The sequence below is a fragment of the Polyodon spathula genome, chromosome 26 (genome assembly GCF_017654505.1).
Source record: "Polyodon spathula isolate WHYD16114869_AA chromosome 26, ASM1765450v1, whole genome shotgun sequence".
Taxonomy (NCBI): Eukaryota; Metazoa; Chordata; class Actinopteri; order Acipenseriformes; family Polyodontidae; genus Polyodon; species Polyodon spathula.
Window position 1 is genome coordinate 16,918,903 of NC_054559.1, and position 17,211 is coordinate 16,936,113.

Sequence of the window (17,211 nt, forward strand, 5' to 3'; positions counted from 1 at the left end):
AAATGATCAGGATTCAGGAGATTGATTCTACATGTGGCATGCACAACTCCTATTGGTAAACCTTTAGACTGTAGGTGTGATTTATTCATGCTGTGATGAGAAGTGTAATCAGTTCAGAGAAGATTTACCAGGAACATGATTGTTCAAACTCTTGGCAACTGGTCATTTCGGGTAATGTACCTAAGCAAGGGAATAGCACATTTTGAGAGTTTGGCTCCAGTGTCTCACCTGGTCCTCTGTCAGCAGGATGAGTCTGGTCACCACGATGTTCACTGCGTTCCCCAGGCTCGAATCCTGGAACAGTTTGGCAACCTGACCTCCAGGAAACAAGAAAAGACCAGTCTTAAAAAAGAACCCTCGTCTTTTTGTTCTGCAGACTGAAGATAGTTAAGGCTTGGTAAATGTGCTGAATGTTTTCGATTATTCGGATAAATTAGAAGACAGATCACTCCAGAGGAGGCGAGTGCTGACAACTTGGGGTTAACTGCTGCTAACCAGCTTCATTTACTTCCAGCTGAAGCAAGAGCAGGTGTCTGAACGAGAAGAGAATCTAACACACTATGTGTCATTAACTAAACAAAGACAGACCTTGAAGTTCTGTATTCTGGTTTTAGAATAATTCTGTTCAAAACAATTACTATCAAGAGAAAGTGTGGCCAGGAAGCAGACCATTGTTAAGAGCTCAGATATGATATACAACTTACAATATTCATGACTGCGAGGATGTACTGCTCGATGTCTCTACGCCCGTGGTAGCCCACCATCATCTTGTCTGCCACCACCAGAGTCTCCACGTAGCGCTCTGTGCTGACAGAGCGCTTGAGCGGCAGCTGGCCACGTGGCATCTGATTGGACAAGGGGCTCAGGGGTGAGGACTTCAGGTTCCGCAGCCACCAGGGCCGCCCTTTGCCCGGCTTCTCATCTGAAAAACAGGAAGCTTCTCCTGAAACCCGATACCTGCAATATGAGGTGTACAGACCAGATAGCTGTACCATGAGGTCTACACAGATACCTGTTCCATGAAGTCTACAAACCAGATACCTGTTCCATGAGGTCTACACAGATACCTGCACAATGAGGTCTACACAGATATCTATTCCATGAGGCCTACAAACCAGATACCTGCACCATGAGGTCTACAGACCAGATACCTGCACCATGAGGTCCACACAGATACCTGCACCCTGATGCCTACAAACCATATACCTGCACCCTGAGGCCTACAAACCAGATACCTGCACCCTGAGGCCTACAAACCAGATACCTGCACCCTGAGGCCTACAAACCAGATACCTGCACCATGAGGTCTACACAGATACCTGCACCATGAGGTCTACACAGATACCTGCATGATGAGGTCTACAAACCAGATACCTGCACCATGAGGTCTACACAGATACCTGTGCAATGAGGTCTACAAACCAGATACCTGCCCCATGAGGTCTACACAGATACCTGCACGATGAGGTCTACAAACCAGATACCTGCACCATGAGGTCTACACAGATACCTGTGCAATGAGGTCTACAAACCAGATACCTGCACCATGAGGTCTACAAACCAGATAACTACATCATGAGGTCTACAAACCAGATACCTGCACCATGAGGTCTACAAACCAGATACCTGTGCCATGAGGTCTATAAACCAGATACCTGCACCATGAGGTCTACAAACCAGATACCTGCACCATGAGGTCTACAAACCAGATACCTACATCATGAGGTCTACAAACCAGATACCTGCACCATGAGGTCTACACAGATACCTGCACCATGAGGTCTACAAACCAGATTTCAAGGAGAGGTCTATTTTAACAATCTGAACAGAGGCTTATCTTAATAACACCAACGTAAAAAGTTTGCAACATATTTTTTTCTTGGAATAAAGATTTGAAAGCCACTGCTTAGATTGTCACTTAGAAGTTTGATGGTTTTTGTACTTGCAGAAGAAATGGGGTGCAAACTAAACTTTTACTAAATCTGTGCTAAGACTGTTCCAAGATTTTTACCATCCCCATTACATTGAGCACAGTATAGTACCTGTAACTCCACAGGATGCGTCCATGTGCTGGTGTCGCAGAGACGATCGCTTGTAGACCACATGGGGGCGTCCTTCCGTCTCCTGGAAGCTGGTGATGTTTTCCGTTGAGGTCAAGGGTTCGATAAAGTACTCTTCCTCACCTGCCACTATCACCCCCTGCTGAAAGATGGGGATACAATGACCTTTCCTGAACCAGGGAGCTTTTCTTTGTTGAAAGATTCCACGATATAATCCAAAAGCAAAAGCTAGTGCAAACCAATTGGGCATGATACTGTTCAGATTACTAATTTCAATACTGATCTATGTCATACTAAAAATGCCTTTTTGTATCTTTTATGTTTTGGATACTCTCATATTTCACTATTGTGAAATTTTGTACAGCTGCTTTGAAAGAAAACAATTACTGTACTAGAATTATTTTTAAATGCCCTGTACCAGTACTCTAGGTGTAGGTAATACTCTATGAACAGTTTTTCTAATGTAGTGGAAAAAAAAAACATATAGAAAGAAAAATAGAAGCAGCCAACACAGTATTCTGAGAAACATCTGGCTCCTTGATGGTGCTCATTAGTCACTAAAAAGGTGAGCAGGTTATCAAAAGAGTAGTGTGGGTAAACAGATGAACCATCTCTCATATCCTTTCAAAATATTTCAGCTTTATTGCCTCCAGGTGCTCTTACCTGTCAGTGACTGCAGCTTTGCTTGAGTAGTACCAGAGGCTGTATTATTCGAGTAAAGATACAGTCTAGGTTATGACCCCTGTCATGTTAATATTCTTACATACATTTTTTTACTTAAACCTGCAAAGTTCCACGACTAAGTTCACTTCTGTATTTAGTATCGTAATCTTGCTCCAACTCCGTATTGGAGCAACCCATAAGGACGCAAAATGATTTTAAACACGTAAAGAATCAATTCAAAATGATATCTGAAGTGATCTACGTTTTTACCAGTCAGTGGCACTACGTCCACAAGCACAGCAATGTAAACAGCAGCGTGTGCCTGCTCTTACCAGCCCGTTGCAGTTGCTGAGGGCCACCTTGCTGCTGGAGCGCTGCTGGAGGATGTGTCCCACGTAGTGGCAGTGGGGGGAGTAGCGGTGGCTCCAGGCCAGCCGACCCCTCTTCCAGTACTCCACGTGGAATCGGTCCGAGAGCAGGCCGGAGTGCAGCGTGAGGTTCAGCAGGAAGTTTGTGCGAGGCGCTGCAACGCTGTAGAAGAGCTGCCTCTCCATCGGCTCATCCTCCAAACCGCGGCGGACACGCCACTGCCCCTCTCCGCTCAGGACCTCCCCCTGTGGGCCCACCCGCACCGGGATAGCGATCTCATAGTGATCCAGGCTGGAGAGGAACTTGGCTGAGGAGAGACGGCCACAGAGCAGGCACTTAGAGTCACTTCATCTACAGCATCAAACACTCAATCAACCGAGTTTAGACACTAAGAGAAGCCTAATAATATTGGGTTTCTTTTAGTGTTCTTGCACTTCTGTTCCTCGCTTAATTTTTTTTAAGTCTCCCCCCCCCCCCCCCCCGAGAAAACAACATTGATACACCACCAGTAGTGTATTTAATTATCCTATATTTGAATGAAAGAGAAATTGCAGTCATATTGTTTCTCCGCCTTCCTTACAGAAGGGGATGTTACAAAAGCCACATCAGGTCTACAACCGAGAGCCCTTTCCTTTGAACTTTGCAGCAATCCTTTATAACCTGTGGGGCTGTCTAATGGGATCCGACTGTGCTGTCTGAGCAATCTCGTTAACAGGGAGTTTAAATATTCCATGACTGTATATTTATAGAAACTGCTACTTCCCTAGTAAAAAAAAAATACATCTGTTCTGCACATCCCTAATAAAAGAAAGTTTACCATGGTCATGATTTGGTATTCATTTAATTATGCATGTACTGTGCTTCACTAATATATATATATATATATATTTATATATTTATATATATATATATTTTTTTAAACATACCGGCTGCCTCAGTACTACGCTGGACAAGAAGGTCTGTCCTTTGTAAAACCACAAAGACAGAAAGAAGCAGAAACTTCAATATTGAAAGAGTTTCATAAATGAAATAATCGTCTTTGACGAGTGTTTACTAACACTAGCTGTGTGTAAGTATTCCCTTGGTATCCAGGCATTGCTCTATGATTCTTCCCTATCTACACTGCTGTGCTTTTACCATGGTATACAGCAGTCCTTTAAATTGGAACTTTTTTGTTAGAAAGCCAATAACTATTTCTATATTTGAGGTACAAACTTGAGTTTTTTTACATTACATTTTTGCTTGAGTGTCTTGAAGTTATGGATCAAGTCTATTTCCAGTTGTTTTTTTTTTCTTTATGACCATCTCTATTTCCCAGTTCTTTGTTACTATTCAATCAAACTTCTTTGAAGGCTCTGTTCAAGAAGGGTTGTGTGTCCCTGAAAAAAAAAATGCTGCCTTTGCCACTGTTAATATTAGATATGTAGCCATCATCTGGTGCCTGCACCTACCTGCCTTTGCTCTGCAGTGAATGTTTATTCCACAACAACAATGCAAAGTGGGTGATTCTACAACCACCCCTCCATCTAACTAGAAGATCAAACTACTTGCTAATCAGGTTTGTGCCACCACTGCCAGCTCTTTCATTCCAAAGCCAGACACATGGCACTAATAGGATTACCCCTAGTGGGCTTGCATTTAAATAGCCAGTTCTTAGAACCTGCCCCTGAAGCTCCGTGTTCCTTGCCCCTGCCAAGCCCCTTCCTGATTACCAGTGTTTTTTTCCACTTGGCCAGTGCCAGAGCCTCCCACCTGGGGTGGAGTTAATCCAGGGCTAGAATTACGAGGGAGCCAGCTGAGTAGCACCACTGCCTCGGAAACTGTCTTTAGTGCTGCTGGGATTGGAATATCCAAACAAATATTGCTTTGTTTGTATTTGGAGGCAAACATGACAATGGGTTTGCAAGTGTATCATTAAACTTGTATAAAAGTGAGTTTTGTATTATAGCCTGACCGTGGCAAACAACCGTCTTGTATGTTGTATTGAGTGTTGATGGCTGCCAAAAAGCTATTTTTGGACCCCTGTGAAGTAGTCTTTTGGCTAATGGCAGGGTTATCAGAGCACACTTTGTTTAGTGGCATATCTTCATAGCATTCATTCCTTAATTAACTGTACTACAGCCATAATAGTGGGTAAGACCTGTTTTGTAAGGGAACTCGCTATTATTGTGAAGTCACAGAGATTTTTTAATTAGTTGTGTGTAATTATTCAGAAACGTCACACAGCTTATGTCTAACGTATCACATTAAACTTGACCACATAAACTTTACATACTTTGTGTAATGTATGCAAGTGTGATTTTTCCTTTCAAAAAGTAAATGCTTTAAAAATATGGCACTTAGTGTTGACGTTATGGGTGAATGTCTTTATTCCACAGCAGAATTACAAGGTGCATCATGTGCAGTGTGTTCTTTTCAGATGGTCTCATTCTTCAATTGAGACTTTTCAATGAAAAGTCCTTGTCTCCTGCAGCGCAGTAACACTGCTGTCTTTATTTTACTGGAGACCGCATTAAATCCATTCCTTCCATTCTGTAAAAATAAAAAGCTCACCTTGTGAAAATAAACAATGCTAGGTCAGACTGGTTCAGTTTGTTCTAGGCTTTAAAAGAAGGAACCCTAAGCTGGCCTCTCAAATGGCATAGCGCCCCATGTATATACTTTCCCCAATGAAAATAGCCTTTTCCCCTTATAAGTCCCAGATGTTTGCAGCTGGACAAAATCTGTTTCAGAGGTCGGCTTTGGAGGGCTGTCAGAATCTGTCTTAATCCGTCTTGCCTTGCTGCCTGACGCCACGTTTCCATCTTTTACTAAGACTGGATCACAAATTGAAACCGGTCCTGGCTGCTTCCATTGGTAGCAGGGGAGTGCAAACAGATTTGAATTGAGACTCTGTCAGTCTCAGTTGGTGAGCTGGCAGAATATGGTCTCTCTAACTCGCTCTGAAGTTGACTAATAAGTGCTCCAGTGCGATCCATATGGTTTGATTTGGAATTGGAACACAGGCAATATTTTACCTCTGTGTAACGCTCAGTTGCACACTGCATTGTAGACTGCAGATGGAACCACAAGCTATATGATGAGACTTACAGACTGCTTTCACAGTATCAATGGAAACTGGGTGGTTTAATTGGTAACTCTCGCTGTCTAATGCGGTTTCTATTAATTATGAATTAGTCATTTAGCAGGCACTTTTATCTGAAGCGACTTGCAGAGACTAGGGGGTGAACTATGGATCACAATTGCTGCTGCAGAGTCACTTACAATAGGACCTTGGTTTTACATCTAATCCAAAAGACTAAATTGCATTATTAGTGGTTAGGTACAATTGCAGTGTTGTGTAACGGAATTCTTCTTAGCTCAGTCAAAGAAAAAAATTGTTCTTAGAAAGGTTTTATAACAGTAATCATAACAAGATGACTTAATGCAATCAACATGACAATATCTCAGCATGGTGAAATCTGGAGGAAAATACCGTACCTACATTTGCAATAAAGGAAAGTCTACTTCTTTTCCAGTTTTAACAATCAAAATCAACTCAGACAAATAGCAGCCTGTATAAGAATTACTCATGGCAGTTTGTTAAACCCTACTGTGGCAAACCTGCAGGGTAATTTTGCATCTTTACTATAGTTTTCAACAAAGCTACAAGCGACAGGCATTATTTAAAAACAAAAACTAAATTGTATTTATGTCTCTACCCACCTTGTGACTTAAACCTTTCAGTAGTCTGACTTCCTGTCACTTTCGTGGCAACCATGGCGACGATCACAAAGCAAGCTACAGTCCTCCAAACCGTTTCCATGGTTACTAATGCTAGCATCAGTGCTGTCCCAGGCCGAGGCTCTCTGTCCCAACATGTCTTCCACCCCTGACCTCTGCTCACAGAGACGATGGCGTTCCCTTTTGTTCCATCATGGCGGGCAGGCGCTTCCTTCAGTGCAATAGCGCTGTCTGCGCACACACACGCACACACACACACACACACGCACACACACACCGTAACGCAGGGCTGGTGAGGTAATGTCTTCTGCATGCGATAATCAAAGTCCAATGGACCTCATCGCGTTCTCCCCCCTGCAGAAGAGAAACAGGCCACTGTTAGACTGTTAATGCCCACCAATATATGTTTCATTTACTATGTATCTATAAAATGGGATTTTTGCTGATCCATTTACAAAAGAACGACAAAGTATTTACTAAATATAAAATGCATTGTGGGTTGACCATATGTCTCCAAGTCCAATGGGACAGGCCAGGTTTTCTTTAAGTGATGCAAGACTACAAGTACCAGAATGCATTGTGATACGAGTTTAAAAAAACCGTCCCGGTAATCTTAGAGCCACGTTACTGTACATATACACTACCCAATTGGATGTGGCATCGCCCTGGTGTGGGGCACGTTCTCCTGGTATACCCTTGGCCCTGGATTACTTTAAGAAACCGAATAAACGCCGTGGTTTACTTAAGCCTGGTTACAGTCCATTCAACAATGCTGCTCTTGTATCCAGATGGCGATGGCTGCTCTTAACACAATAATGCAGCCATGCACCGAGCCTCAATGGTGTGTAAATGGTCAAATGGACAAACAATATACTTTGGTGGATCTGCATGACTTCACGGTACAAACTAAAAAAGGAACTCTATCAATTTTTTTTCATGAAGTAATTTGTATTTGGTCACTTGTGTACTAATGTTAATAGGACTTTCCCTTTTAAAATAAATAAATAAATCACTTTTACTTCTTACTTTATCAAGTTGATATTTTTTGCAGTGTGAGGTTTGAGGGAAGCAGGGAACAGCCACATCGGCCAGCTGCCTGGCTGGCGACCAACTCCAGGCAAAGGTAATCGGAAGCAGATGGGAAATGATTTGGCTCCGGAGGAAGGGAACGTCTCTCCTCCTCCGGAAAGGGGACTGAGCTCCAGGGCTTGGGAGGACACTGCTCCTTTTCCCAGATTGCAGGCTCAGCTGTTATTCCCATTTCGGAATAAACAGTCAACACTACACTGTGGCAACCCCCCTGACTATAAGCAATCTCATATACTGAACCGACATGGTCTTGTTGTATAGACATTATAAACAAATGCTTTATTGCATGTAAATGAATGGTATCCCTGAATGTATTCTATAATGTATACAACAAGAGCTGCATATCCCTGTTGCAAGACTGTTTCACTCATTTGGAATTCACTCATGTTTTGAAACTCACAGTAGCCCCGCACCCAGAACTTATCTTGTTTAGGTATATTATTGATGCCAGGAGTTAGTGCCCTGGTAAATGTGCTTTGAACCGATCTCACTTATCACAGCTGAATAAGTCATCCCGGAGTTTGTACGTTTATTAATAGGAGTTGCTCATGCAGTTCTAAGGGAGGAATCACTTATTTAACATCATAATCCTGGCTCCTGGTCATTTAAATATCATACTTAATTGAAGATAGTTCTGAAAACCAGGAGTGGGTGCAGGGCTAGTGGGGATTTGAAACCATGCAAAGAGACAGCAGGCAGACGTTGAATTACAGCTGATAACAGGTGCTCGGGTTGGGCTGGTGCTCTCTGTGTGCAACATGGTACACTGTCTGTACTGGTCACATGTCCACCCATAACGACTGGTTGTCTATGGTCACCCTACTGGATTAGGGAGTGGTTAACATGTAGAAAACAGAAAGTACTCATTTGAGGAGAAACAAGATGCGCTGAATGGCCTCCTCTCGTTTGTAAACTTTCTTATGTTTTTACTATCCCTGAACCCCACAGATAAGGGTTTATGATTGTTATCTGTAACACAGTGGGGTTCAGTTGATCTAAACAGCATCTGATCTAAACACCACCATCCTTAAAACAGTTATATTAAAGCCATCCATAGTAAAAGTATTACAATGGCAATTTGCCCATAGTGGAAAATTGCGTCCTTTGAGTCTGAAGGATTTGCCTACAGGGGAAAAAATAAGCTGTAAAGAATGATCCACATTCAAATGTTTAAACGTGTTCCATCAACCAGCCAACACTGTGCTTTTCTTTAGTGTTTTCATTTAGAAACAATCATTTTTTTTAGCTGTCAAAATGTACAGGGGCCCCTCTGCACCCTAGCTGTACCCCAGGCTCGTTCATACCATGTCCTGCTGGGCCTGACTGCCTTTTATTTTCATAAGTTCTTTCTGTATTATCTTCTGTTATTGTGCGGTTTTTCAGAGTTTAGTGAAATGGTTTTCATTAAAATGCACATTTGGCTAATTTAGTTTTTAATGCGTATATAGATGTTAGGTGACCCTGCCAACAACTCCACTCCCACTTGCTCTAACTGTTCTTAGCTCTTGGCATAAGCATGATTCATTTTTCACAATTTTCACCATTTTTTGTGTAGCTACTGTGCCAAAAGCATTTTCATATTCTGATCCATTGATATACCATGGTATCATAGCAGTGCCCCTGTGCTGCTGTATGAGGACCGTTGTGTTTCAAATCTATCACTTCTGTGGTCCGCTAATGGGTCTGCAAAAGTTCCTTCAGTGTAACTCACATCCTGAGTGCAGAACAGGGGTGAGATAGTAGATTGTAATGGACTGGAGCACTCCCTGTTACTGTAGCTAAATTCAATAGGATCCAGCATTGTAACCAGGCAATTACTGATTGTGAGGACACAACGAGGAATCTCAAATAGACAATTACTGGGCTAATTAATGTATATCAATAAGCCTATAAACAACCTGAGCAAGGCTTTCAGTGACAGGTTGGTTTTTTTTGACGATTTTAACAGCAAAATTGGGCCAAAAACATAATCATTTATACCAAGAAATCCATTGTACATAACAAATAGTTTTTAGTGCAATATGAGGCTGTTGGTTCAATGCACTGTAGTGCTGACACAGGCTAACTTCACCACTATTACACAATCACTCGGACAGCTGCTGGCATTCACTAGAAAGAGATGGGCATGGTATTACCCAATATTTTTCAGGAAAATTGGGAAATTTGTAACGCTTCTTTACTTTTTTTTTAAGCTGTACACTTTATACATAATAAAAAAAAAACGCATATAAAGACATGTGATGTACAAGCCCCTTGCTCTTTAACTGTTTTTATAGTCCCTGGTTCCCCATTACTGAAAGCAATATTTGAGTATATCACAGTGCAGCAGTATTGAACTCGCTTCAATCTTCCCCCACCAGCAGGTCATTCTGGATTGCACTGAACAGGACTGAAGAAGCCAAGCCATGGGTCAGAAAATAGCAACTGGACTTGAGTGAGCACTATACAGCTACAGTCTGCAGCTGCTTTTATAACAGAGCACTGAGGGCCAGTGCAGCCAGAGGCTCTTTTGAAACAGTGTCAAAGAGGCGCTGTGCTTAGGGTTTGGATTCTAAAAGCTCCAATTGTTCAGTTGGAAGCCTCTGGGACTCTCTTGGAAATTAGTTGTTACAACTCATTTAAGCAGACTTCTTAAAGCAAAACTAAGGCTGCCCTTACAATTGTTTACCACAGTAATTTTCCACATACTTTGCCATACTTCATCATTGTTTGTCATGTTTTTTAATATGCTTTACCATACCTCTCTGTGCTTTACAATGCATACCTATGCTTTACTGTGATTTTATTATGCTATAAGTTTGAGTAATCTATATTAGTTAAGATGCTTATTTAAACTCGGCAGTCCAATCCGGCTTCAATCCGCACAAACGCGGGTCTGCAAACAGCAAACTACCATGATATTATACGCTTGCCCCAGGAATCGCGCGCAATGATCTAATGTCGCTGGTCTGCGTGATGCATTTAGTGTTTCATAAGAAAGACAACATCTCCTAAAAAACACCGCCACCCCTAACAGGAAGTGTAACAGGCAGTGTTGCGTGATACACTGCCGTCATGGATTCTGTCCCGTCTCTGAGTCTAGACGTGGTAGATGCTCGCTTGCAGGGTTTGGGGTCGCCAGTTCGCGCCCAGCCTCTGCCCTGTCATATTGGTGCCGTGACCAGGATGTCATAGATTGCCTGCAGCCGATTGAAGAGGACCCCTACTGACTACCGACAACACTACAGTACCTGGTTTTCTTTGGAGGGCACCCATTCAGTACTGACTGGGCACAAAGCTGCTTAGTTTCTGAGAGCAGACTGTATGGTCCTAGGAATCTGCAAACAGGTAGGGCAGATTGTCACTCAAGCGGTCAATAGTCTGGCACAAGCTCATTAATTAAATCACCTGCAGCTGCCCCTCTAGGACACTAAAGCAAATGAGTCTGACCTCAGCTGGTTAACTTCCTGTTGAATCTGGAGGTTGATAAGGGAATAGCGCTGAAGCAAATGATCTTCTTCAGTTATGTTACCCATATGAGTTAATTTTGTGTCAAGAATTCTACATTAGGAATTTTGGCCCAACAACAGTGTACTGTAGTACTTTTCATGTTTTATGGTTAGTAATAAAATGGTTGCTGGTTCAAGTCCAGTATCTTTGTTCCAGCCTAGCCCTAAGCACAGTGTTCGATTTCAACTTCAGGGTTACTTCTCAGGGCACTCAAGATAGCGTTCTCAGCCGCTGAACATTATTCTAAGGTTAAAAATAATAATAATAATTACAGACAATGGACAAAAATATAGAAACACCCACCCCAGCACAATTTCAGTAGGGCACTGATTTGACACAATGTGTTTAAATGGCCCTGCAGAAATACATTGTCATTCCTCTAATACCGTCAGGTTATTTGAAGGCTGTTCCTTGTGAACCATCAGCAATTTATGCAGTCTTTAAAATGGAAGCACCTGCCAACCGATCATCTACTATCAACCCATGATCATTGAGTTGTTATATATTGCACACAATTTCCCAGGGATTCCATTTGCATAATGAATTAATCTGGCATGTAAGGGCCAGACCATATACTCCAAAGTATGTGCTGCATGTGGCAGGTGTTATTTTTGGTTGACCAAACCCTGTGCATAATGAATCCCCAGATCAATATATAAATATATCCCTGTGTAATCTTCCTTGGAAAGTGCAACATATGGTATTTGTCATCATATTCTACACACAATAAAAATCATACCATATTTTAAAATATTTTAAAATTAAGTTACACTAATTCACAGTTTATTAGGATTTAAACAATGCTTGACTCACGCCGCCCTGCAACACCGGAGTTCAAATAAACAAGACCATTATAAACCAGTCTGACTAACTGGCTGCTACTGGGATCTGTACATTGTTATAAAAGAAGGGCCGGGTTTCCAGTATTTCAGTGTTAAATAACGGTTCCCATGCAGGCCCACTCCCTAACAAACTGAAGTTATGAAAAGTTTTGGACAAGTGCCATGTGACCCAGACTTCCTGGCCGCGTGCCACAGAATCCTTAGCAGATCTCTGCTTAAATGCATACATATAATTATGTGCTGCTAATTAAATTCAACTTGTGTGTGCACGCGTTTTTAACAACTCAAATCAAGCCGGCACCTCTCATGAATAGCACTATTGTAGAAGTCAAACGTTGCTCTGTGCATTAAATAGCTAAAAAAAAAAAAAAAAAAAAAAAACATGTTGGAAAAAGAGGTGTATGGTATTGTAGGGTTATACTTCATATTCGTGCCTGGTTTCATTTGATTTTACAGTGCACACCAGTCAGATTTTTTTGTTTGTTTCTGTTCACCATGTTTGCAATGAGAGTAGAGACAAGAGTTTGCAATGAGATGTAATTTAGGCATTTCAAATTGATCATTTGAAGCTCTGCATTGCATTACCAAGTTACAGTTTAACAATACGTGTCGGTTGGAACTGCAAGACAATTCTATTGCATTGCAAAAACTTTCTATGCTTATTTTAACTAATAAATAACACAGTCATATTTGTTCTAAAATGTGGAATTTGTTATATGATATACGTGAACATGTATATGATATATACGTATATATATAATATAATATATTATATATATATATAGATATATATATATATATATATATATATATATATATCCGTAAACATGTTTTTTTTTTTTTTTTTTTTTTTTTTTTTTAATATATTTAAAAAAATATGTCCGCACCTTTTCTTGTGTGTTTTCTTGAGCGGCAGCAGCTACACAGTACAACGATGATAGTCCAGTCAGCTTCTGGTTTTCCCCTCAAACGCTCCCTGCTTTTCTCCACATACTGAATGCAGTGCAGTGTCTGTCTGTGCTCAAGCTGAAAAAAGGACCCTTTCCCTTAGCTTGCCTGCCTGGATTTTTCAAACATCTGAGAGCGACTTCAGGAAGTGAGCAGTAATAACACCGCAGCCCAGCGTGCAGAGATCGGCTTCCAAGTTCTTTCCCTCGCCACTGGGAATCCTGCCAAGATGAGGGGAAAAAATAATAATAGAAGCAGCCAGAACCAAAGCGATGACATCTTTGGAGAAGAATAAACTGGGTATCTCAGACGCTATTTGAAATGCTAGCAACTGGCAATTTGCAGGAATATATACAACGTCAATATAGCCAGCAACTGTACTTTAAGATAAATTTGTATTTTAGCAATGTCCCTGTCAAAAATACTGTCCACAATTAAATGCAATAGTAGGTATATTTATATTTGTGTAGAATTATGTTTTATTATATTTCATACTTTATAAGACGTTTTGTGTCTCCAGTTTTTGCACTGAAATACAGTTTTTACGTGTCTGTTTACTACAATGTACACAGTTTGGCCTTCTGTGCATACAATACCATACCATCAAGGAGGCAGTGTGGTCCAGTGGTTAAAGTCCAGGGCTTGTAACCAGAAGGTCACTGGTTCAAATCCCACTTCTGCCACTCGCTGACTCACTGTGTGACCCTGAGCAAGTCACTTCACCTCCTTGTGCTCCGTCATGCAGATGAGATGTTAAATCAATGTCCTATTGTAAGTGAATCTGCATATAATGCACAGTTCACAGCCTACCTCTGTAAAGCGCTTTCTGATGGTGGTCCACCATGAAAGGCGTTATACAAAAAAAAATAATAAAGAAGAAAGATGCTATCGCATACAGTACCAATGTCATGTATATAGTGTCCTTCACGTGCAAGCATTCAAAGGGGATGTAACTTCCAAATAATGTAATAAGCACCAAGCCAAAAGAGCTCCCAGCTGCTCACTGTTGTGATCCAAATCAAAGAGGTGTGTTTTGAGCTTAGATTTGAGCTTAGATGTGATCTTAGTATTCCGGATAAAATATGGAAGTGAGTTCCAAAGTGAAGGAACTAAAAGCCTTTGAACTATTTGTAATCAAGTTCTCGGAAAAAGCAAGCAGCCATCATTTGCCAATCTCAAAGTACGAGCTGGTTTACAGGGAATAAGTAAGTCACGCAGACTGGCACGGCCAGGACCATGAATAGCCTTGTAGGGGAGGAGCAGTGTTTTGAAGTCAATGCTTTGCTTCACGAGAAGCCAACGTAGTTACCTTAAAACTGGGGGAATATGGCAAATAGATTTAGTGTCTCAGTCTGGGACGGTACAGGCTTCAACCCAGCTATACTCTTCAGGTGTTATAAACCTTGGCCGTGCCAGGGCCAAGGCGACAGAAAGTAAAACCTCACTTTTGAGTTTAATTTGAGTTCAATTCACATCCAGGTCTGCACCTCAGAAAGACAACGACACAGCACAGAGAGATTGCTTCAGTGTGGGGTGGGACTGTGAGTTACATCTGAGTGTCACCTACAGAAAAATAAAAGACTGGAGCTCTGGGGTGCACCTCTCCGACCAACTGGAGGAGAAAGAACCCATTGTTACAAACTGGGGCCGCTGAGTAAAATACGATTCAAAAGCGGTGGAGCGGTCATAGCCCATGTAAGGTTGTCGACGGAGGTAGGGGTGCTATTGAGTTCGTTCGTGTGCGTTCTAACTTGGACATCTTTTGTTCTGGGGGTGAATAGCAGCGTGGTACAACAGTTGACACCCGCACCATCAAAATGCTTTGGCACATCATTTTACTACATATTCTGCTGTTCTGGACCATTACGTGACAGCTTAACCCCTGGATTTAACCCATGAGAGGACCGTGCCAGACAGTCCTACACAGAACTCTAGGTACTCCCAGAGGGTCCCATGGCCCACAGTGTCAAAGACCCTGAAAGATATGAAGCCTGTCCTTTTAAATCCTGTAGAATACTGGGGCTAGTGAGCCTATACTGTCATCGGTACATCTTCCTTTTGCTTGGTTTAGAGCGCCCTCTACACAGAGACAGAAGAAAAGCATGTCAGTTTATCTCCAGCAGTCAGCAGTCCCGCATTTGCAGTGGCAGCTGTTAGAAAAAGCCTTTCACAAGCTGCAGTCTCTCAGCTTACAGCGGAGGTACGAAATCGCTGAGATTCCTGCTGAGAATGTGTTTGATTTCACGTCCTTTGCATTCAGAATTGCAAACAGAAATGCAACACAAAAAAAGCAGAGACGACCGGTTTGAACACCGGCCTCCACTGCAGAGGTGAGAGGCTGGTGATTCAGACCAGTAGAAGCCTGGACTGGTAGAAGGATTTCCTGACCTGTATTGCGTGGTTTGAACACAGTGACCGGTTTCACAAAGTGTCCATCACATAATTGTTTTCAGAAAGAAGAACTGCACAGATTCTACAACTTTAAAGTGTTGAAAAGCCCTTACATTAACCAGACTGCCTTCCAACTGCATTTTCTTTAGTTTATCTGGCTGTTCCCGAACCTTTTCCGGTTTGCAATCATTCAGTGTGGCTCTGATCGCAAACGTTACTCAAATTTAGTGATTTCTTATCTTACACACAGTATATCTGTGGCAGACAATGAGTACAGAAGAGCAGCTCCTGGGCTCTGGGGAAAGCATCATAACACAAGCTTATCAATAGATATAAAGTGCTGAAGAACTGCTATCCGAACCTCAGGAAAAGTGTTAGTCTTCGTTAAGGGGGGCTGTAGGGAGGCCAGTCTGTTTGTCTGTGGAGTAAATTCAACATGGCACCTGTTTGTTTCATTTTTGGTTTAGCCCACAGCATTGGTCTTTTATTTGTCTGAAGAAAGTGTGTAATTATACACACACTCAGAGCAATTAAGGACAGGCAAAATATAGCTCTGAATACAGACCTGTGTGGGTACACCAAAGACCTCTCACAATTATATAAACAGTTAACTGTAACAACTGGCTTAATTATAAGACAGAGCTATATGCACGTATCGATACAATGAACATGTTGGACCAGGTATAGCATGAGGGTGTTTGTAAGTAGGGCTAATTGAAGACCCAAAATGATCAATCATGCATGCACCCGCTTCAAAAAAAAAAAGATAAATTGTAAAGTGTAAATTATGACTAACTTAAGAAGCTTGCCCAGTATTTCAGATTTGAGAGAACGGCAGTGCACTAGGGTATTGCAAACGAATTGCATGCAACACAGGAGATTGTATTTCAAAGGAGAAGTCAGGTAGAAACATGCTGTGTCAGGGGCCGTTCCCTGTAACCAGGACCTCAACCCAGTGACCGGTGGAATCGCTACAAAGACAGTGCTGCACATCCCATTGACCAGGGGGCCCTGCGTTTTACAGCTTCCTGCTGTCCACAAATGGGTCCACTGTGAAAGTGGACCACAAGAGGAGACATGTATAGAGACATATATGGGTCAGGAATGGTTAGAACCACCGTGCAAACTCACCTAAAAAAAAGCCTACAGATTGGCGCTCCAGAGTGGCGCATCCAGTAAAAGCACTCCGCTTAGAGTGCAGGATGCCCCCTATAGCCTGGAGGTCGCCGGTTCAAGTCCAGGCTATTCCACTGCCGACTGTGGACAGGAGTTCCCAGGGGGCGGCGCACAATTGGCCGAGCGCCACCCGGCTCACCCCGCACCAGTGACCCCTGTAAACTGCCCGGACGCCTGAGGACTTGCCTGTAAACTGCCCAGAGCTGCATTGTCCTCCGACGCTGTAGCTCTGGGTTGGCTGCATGGCGGGCCTGCTGACGGCACACGTTTTGGAGGACAGCGTATGTTCGTCTTCACTACTCCCTAGTCAGCGCAGATTTTCAAATTGGAAAATGGGGTAAAATCAATTGGCAAATACTAATAAATAAATAAATAAATAAATAAATACAAATTTGCGCACATGCTTCCTGTTGATACTAGACAGGATGTTGCGTGTCCATTGTTGAGTTAGCCTGTTATTC

At 42.2% G+C, this 17,211-nt stretch overlaps 1 protein-coding gene across 1 annotated transcript in view; it reads right to left on the reverse strand.

The window, feature by feature from the left end:
• adamts10 (ADAM metallopeptidase with thrombospondin type 1 motif, 10) overlaps positions 1 to 13,379 on the reverse strand; it is a 34,382-nt gene extending 21,003 nt beyond the window's left edge. The window contains exons 1-6 of the mRNA XM_041230191.1: positions 13,123 to 13,379; positions 6,798 to 7,169; positions 3,056 to 3,399; positions 2,043 to 2,202; positions 705 to 922; positions 229 to 312 (exon numbers count right to left, since the gene is read on the reverse strand). Coding sequence (XP_041086125.1) covers positions 229 to 312; positions 705 to 922; positions 2,043 to 2,202; positions 3,056 to 3,399; positions 6,798 to 7,128 — 1,137 coding nt within the window. The 5' untranslated portion in view covers positions 7,129 to 7,169; positions 13,123 to 13,379. The remainder of the gene's footprint in view (positions 1 to 228; positions 313 to 704; positions 923 to 2,042; positions 2,203 to 3,055; positions 3,400 to 6,797; positions 7,170 to 13,122) is intronic.
• Positions 13,380 to 17,211: the final 3,832 nt, after the last annotated feature.